At 60.5% G+C, this 6,165-nt stretch overlaps 1 protein-coding gene across 1 annotated transcript in view; it reads right to left on the bottom strand.

Moving 5' to 3' along the window:
- Positions 1 to 840: 840 nt before the first annotated feature.
- Positions 841 to 6,165, bottom strand: part of LOC104467925 (venom factor-like) — a gene marked incomplete at its 5' end in the record, with an annotated part of 17,129 nt that continues 11,804 nt past the window's right edge. The window contains 12 exon segments of the mRNA XM_010081900.1: positions 841 to 982; positions 1,525 to 1,660; positions 2,123 to 2,206; positions 2,463 to 2,549; positions 3,037 to 3,126; positions 3,425 to 3,530; positions 3,914 to 4,003; positions 4,387 to 4,474; positions 4,611 to 4,662; positions 4,796 to 4,946; positions 5,449 to 5,607; positions 6,106 to 6,165. The exon segment at positions 6,106 to 6,165 is cut by the window's right edge and continues 20 nt beyond it. Coding sequence (XP_010080202.1) covers positions 841 to 982; positions 1,525 to 1,660; positions 2,123 to 2,206; positions 2,463 to 2,549; positions 3,037 to 3,126; positions 3,425 to 3,530; positions 3,914 to 4,003; positions 4,387 to 4,474; positions 4,611 to 4,662; positions 4,796 to 4,946; positions 5,449 to 5,607; positions 6,106 to 6,165 — 1,245 coding nt within the window.

The raw sequence follows: 6,165 nt of genomic DNA, 5'->3' as shown, positions 1-6,165 counted from the left end.
CTGAGCACCAAGGACCATGCACTGAGCACCATGCAGCACCATGCATCGTGCAGCACCATGCACCAAGGACCGTGCACTGAGCACTGTGCAGCACCAAGCACTGTGCGGCACCGTGCACCAAGGACCGTGCCCCGAGCACCGTGCAGCACCACGCACCGAGGGTCGTGCAGCACCCAGCGCTGAGCACCACGGGCTGTGTCCTGAGCCCTCAGGGCCTCATCCAGCCCCCAGCACGGCCCCGGACAGTCCCACAGGTGCCTATAGGGTCCCATAGGTGCCTATAGGGTCCCCTACAGCCCTGTACAGCCCCACGTGGCCTCTGGACCCCACAGTCCCCTATGGAGTCCCCATGGGCCCTATGGGGACCTCACAATCCCATTGTCACCCACAGAGTCCCCAAGACCCCTACGGAGTCCCCACAACCCCTTTGTCCCCTATGGAATCTTCACAACCCCATTGTCCCCTCCAATTGTCCCCTATGGTGTCCCCATGCCCCATTGTCCCCTCCAGTTGTCCCCTATTGTGTCCCCATGCCCTGTTGTCCCCTCCAGTTGTCCCCTTGGTGTCCCCATGCCCCATTGTCCCCTCAAATTGTCCCCTATGGTGTCCCCATGACCCATTGTCCCCTCCAGTTGTCCCCTATGGTGTCCCCATGCCCTGTTGTCCCCTTCAGTTGTCCCCTACGGTGTCCCCATGCCCTGTTGTCCCCTCTGCTGTCCCCACATGCCCCTGCCAACACGCAGATCCAGAGCCAGGCTGTCAGAAAGGACTTTTTTAACCCCAAAAAAAGAGGGGACGAGGGGTCAGGAGGGTGGGGAGCACCCATGGGTAGGGGACGCCTCAGGAGGGACACCCGAACATGGTCATGGCCTCAGCAAACTCCACGAAGTCCTGGCAGAGGGGCTGAAGCTCGGGCTCCTGACAGGCCTCCTCCGAGGGCCATGCCTCCAGCCACGTGTCCTTCCCGATGAGGTAGGAGAAGCTGGGGACAACCAGGGGACAATGGGGGACATGGGTCAGAAGAGGGCAGTACGCCGGGAGGGGACACAGAGGGGTGGGAGATGGGGGACGCAACCCCCTACGAGACACTGGAGAATCTTGGGATTGGGTGGCAGTGTCACCATGAGCATGTGTCTCTATCCCCATGTCACCAGTGTCCCCAATGTCCCATGACCCTTGTGTCCCCATGTCCCCACAGATGTGGCCCCATCCATGTCCCCACATGTGTCACCATGGCCATGTGCCTGTGTCCCCAGTCCCCAATGTCCCACGTCTCATGTCCCTTGTGTTCCCACGTCCCCACCGACATGGCCCTATCCTTGTCCCTACGCGTGTCCCCACGTCCATTTGTCTGTGTCCCCATGTCCCCAGTGTCCCTGTGTTCCCATGTCCCCACAACTGTGGCCCCATCCTTGTCCCCACAAGTGTCCCCATCTCCAGTTCTCTGTGTCTTGATGTCCCCGATGTTCCACGTCTCATGACCCTTGTGTTCCCATGTCCCCACACGTGTCCCCGTGTCCCTACCGGCTGCCGGTGACCCACAGGTCGGTGCCCAGTCCCCAGAGCAGGTAGTCCTGACCAGTCTGGAGCTTCAGAGCATCTCGGCACTGCCGGTGGCTCACAAAGGTCCGGTTGCTTCCTGCTGGGTCCTCGTCGGTGCCTGTCCGGGGGGAGGACACACAGGTGACACGTCACCCTCACCCCAACACATCAGGGACACCCACTGTGACACACCCAGCCATGGGGACTCTCAATCCCCAGGGAGCCACCAGCATCCTTGGTGGCACCTCCATTGGCCATGGGTGTCACCAGCCCTCTCCAGGAGTCCCCAGCACACCCTTGGCTGTCCCCACCTCCACCTGGGTGACACCAGCCCTCATGGGTGTCCACAACACCCTTGGGTGTCCCCGGCGCCCTTGGGTGACACCAACCCACCTGGCTGTCCTCTCCCAATGGTTGTCCCCAGCACCACTGGGTGATGTCAACCCACCTGGGGGCCTCCAAGCCACCCTAGTGACAACACCCCATCTGGGTGTCCCTTATTCTGGCTGCCCCCAGCCCTAGGTGACCCCCACTGTGTCCCTCAGGGTGGCCTTGTCCCCCACCCCTGGGGTGCTCGTACCCATCTTGATGACGGAGAGGATGGTCATGATGTAGTTGTCATGGGACGGCGACTGCTCCCGTGCCATCAGCTTCACCTTGTACACTGTGGAGGGGACGTCACCGTGTCACCCCCACCCCTAGGCAGCACCCCCACTCCAGGGTGGCTCCTCAGCATTTGGGGGGCCTCCTGCCCCCCCCTTTCCTCCCTGTGTCCCTCTACATGCCTGCCGGTCCCTCTTGTCCCACCACGTCCCCTCCTGCCCTTCATGTCCCCATCCATGTCCTTTATGTGCCCTCTGTGTGCCCCAACTCCATCATCCTTCCATGTCCCCTACGTCCCCCATGTCCCCATGTCCCACCGTAGTCAACTCCCGGCTCGCAGGCGCGCTCGATGCGTTGGTTGACGGTGATGGGGACGTCCTGCTTGGGCCGCATGAAGCAGTTTTCTGTGAGGACATGGGGACACGGCAATGACAAAGGTCTGTTGTGGGACCAGCATGTCCTATCGTGGCGAGGACGTATGCCACCATAGCAGGGACATGGCTCCATCCCCGCCATGACACATCCTATCACACCAATGACGTGTCCCATCACGGCCATGACATGTCCCATCACGTCAATGGTGTGTCCCATCATGGACATGTCTCATCATGTCAATGACATGTCCCATCATGGATGGCCATGATGTGTTCCATCATGTCAATGACATGTCCCATCATGGACACGTCCCATCACATCAATGACATGTCCCATCAAGTCAATGACATGTCCCATCATGACCATGACATGTCCCATCATGTTAATGATGTGTCCCATCATGGCCATGACATGTCCCATCACATCAATGACATGTCCCATCGTGTCCATGACATGTCCCATCACAGCAGGGGTGTTGACCCAGTCTGTCCCCATGTCCCCAGGTCCTTGTGTCACCTTCGGCGCAGCGGCACACGTCTCCGTAGCAGATCTTGCTCAGTTGCCCACCGTCCTTGTCCGGATGGTAGAAACGGGTGCAGCGGTCATCTGCAGGGACATAGGGACAGCAAGGGACATGAGGAGGGGAGGGGACACAAGGGGAAAGGACCAGTGGGAGACGTGGGGACAGAGTAGTGACACATGGAGGGAGAGGGTCGCCAAGGGAACATGGGGACATGGCAGGACATGGTGACACGGGCATGGGGAGAATACCATCAGGGACGTGGTGGGACAAAGGGACAGGAGGGGACACAGAACGAGGACACAGAAGGGGACTTTGTGGAAGTAGGGGGCACAGAGGAGAGGGTGGGGACATGAAGGTGACACAAGGGGACACAGGGCTCACCAATCTTGTAGTAGCTGTAGACGGTGACGGACGCTGGCTGGATCAAGCCCACTTGGAATCGCTGGTGGGCCTTGAAGGAGAAACACTCCTCGGCCTTGTGCGAGATCTGGGGACAGGGACATGGGGACATTAGGGATGGCAGTCAGCCCAGCTGGGAGTCAGCACCCCCACCCCCAGCCGGGCCCTGTCCCCAGCCATGTCCCCAGCCATGACCTGGACCCATCCCTGCCCTTGTCCCCACCCCTGAGACCTTTTTCCTGTCCCCACCCATGTCCCCAACTTCATTCCCATCTCCGTCCCTGTTCCAGTCCCTATCCATGTCCCCAACCCCACCTGTGTCCCCATCCCATCCTGTCCCCAGTCCTGTCCCCAGCTTAATCCTCATCCTTGTCCCCCCATCCCCATCCCTGTCCCATCATGTCTGCATCCTGTCCCATCTTGTCCCCATCCCCATGTCCCTCATGTCCCCTACATCCCCTGTGTCCCCACCTTGTCCAGGTAGATGACGAGATTGCTGCGGTCCGACGGCGCTTTGTCGATCTCGTACTTGGAGATGTACCTGTCCACCCCCTCCGTGAGCTGGGGAAAGGGACACGGTGACACCGGGCATGCAGGGACATGTGGGGACACGCAACCGCATCAGGATGTAGGGGTACAGGGGCACATAGGGACACGGTGACGCTGGCCACATGGGACACGCAGGGACACGTGGCCATGGTGGGATGCAGGGGACTTGCAGAGATGTGGGGACACAGGGGGACATGGGGATGCAGGGACAGTGACACCACGGGGACACGTGGCCATGGAGGGAAAGGCAGGGATGCAGTGGCACAGGGGAATATGGGGACGCAGTGACACACGGGGACACATGGGGATGTGGGGACACAAGGACATGGGGGACACAATGGCAGGGTCCTGTCTGCCCCAGGTCCCCCTGTGTGTCCCCGTGTCCCCACACTCACCCTCTTCAGGTCCTGGAGGTCAGGCGAGAAGCCCGTGAGCATGGAGACGTCAAGGATGGACATGGTGGCATCTACATTGTCCAGGTACCTGTGGGGACAGAGCTGAGGCCACCCGCCTGTCCCCAACTGCCCTATTGTCCCCAGCATCCCCATCCCTGATGTCCCCAAGTATCCCCATTCCTCTTCCTGTCTCCAATGTCCCCGATATCCCCAACATCCCCAACCTGGTACAGATGGTGATCTTGACGGAGCGGAAGACGCCGTCCTGTTCCTTGCCTGCGGGGGGACATGGGACAATGAGGGGACATCAAAGGGGACATGGGGTGCCATGGAGGGTACCCAGAGAGGACACGGGGAGAGATACAGGGGGACACAGTGAGGACATGGTGGGGCCATGTGAGGGACTCACCCATCTTCACGTCCTCCACCTGCACCTGCAGGTCGAAATTGTCACACTTGTTGTCCTTTTCCGGGACCTTGGCGTTGTAGACGGTCACCACTGTCATCGTCCCCTTGCCCGTGCCCTCAGCTTTCACCGTGAAGTCCTCGTTCAACTTGGTCTGTGGGGAGAAGGGACGTTGGGGAGGGACAGGGACATCCCCTGGTGGGGGACATGGAAAGGATGGGGCATCCTGAGCCATGGGGACGTGTGGGGACAGGGACATCCCAGGAAATGGAGGGGACAACAGCATTGCAAGACACAGAGACAGGGACATGGAAGGACATGGAGGGGACAAGGAAATCAGAAGACACGGAGGGACATGAAGGGGACAGGGACATTCCAGGTCATAGCAAGGGAGGGGACAAGATCAGCTAGGGACATGGAAGGACACGGCAGGGACATGCCCAGCCTTGGAAGGACACAGAGGGACAGGACATGGCGGGGACATGGAGGGGACACAGAAGGGACAGGGACACTGGAGGTCATAGAAAGGGGACAAGATTGTCCTGGGACACGAAGCCACCCAGAGAGGACAGGGACATCCCATGGACAGGGTGAGCAGTCCTGCATCCCCATGGTGCTGACAGTGACAGTGACAATGGTGACAAGGGTGCCAGTACCTCGGCGGAGCGTGCCACCAGGGCGTTGCGGTTCTCGATGCGGTAGGTGATGGCGTTGGCGCGGCGCGGCAGCAGCACTGACACGTCGAGGTTGAGCTCGAGCTCCCGCGGAGATGCCACCTGGTACTGGGCCAACGCTTGGAACACCAGCACGGTGGCCTGTAGGGACACGTGTGTCACCAAAAGGCTTGGGGACACCGTTTGGAGCATCCCCAAAGCCCTGAGCCCAGGGTGGCCCCAAGTCTTAGGGCCACCTGATGTCACCTGGAACATACCCTTGGGGGGTCTTATGGAGCAGAGATGTCCCCCAGGGACAGGACGTGTCCCTGAGGGTCCCCAGGCTCTGGAGGTGTCTCCAGGGTCTGGAGGTGTCCCCAGGGACCAGGGGTGTTCCCCAAGGACATGCCATGTCCCTAGAGGTCCTAAGGGCCCTGAGGTGACCCCCCAATCCCTGAGGGGTCCCCCGACGCCTTTGGGGTCCCATGGGACCAGACGTGTTCCCCAAGAGGCATGTCACATCCTTGGAGTCCCCAAGGACATAAGGTGACCTGTCAACCCCCACCCCCAAGCCCTCAGTTGTCCCCCTTCCCCATGGCAGCGAGTGCCAGGACAGCACCCATAGGTGCCAAGGTGGGGGGGGGGTGGTCCATAGCCCACCTGAGTGGATCCATAGCCACCACCAAAGTAGTTCTGCTTGGCGAGCCAGCGGGCCACCGG

This window comes from Pterocles gutturalis, unplaced genomic scaffold, assembly GCF_000699245.1.
Source record: "Pterocles gutturalis isolate BGI_N339 unplaced genomic scaffold, ASM69924v1 scaffold22941, whole genome shotgun sequence".
In the NCBI taxonomy this organism is placed as follows: Eukaryota; Metazoa; Chordata; class Aves; order Pterocliformes; family Pteroclidae; genus Pterocles; species Pterocles gutturalis.
This window is presented reverse-complemented; position numbering and strand designations above follow the sequence as displayed.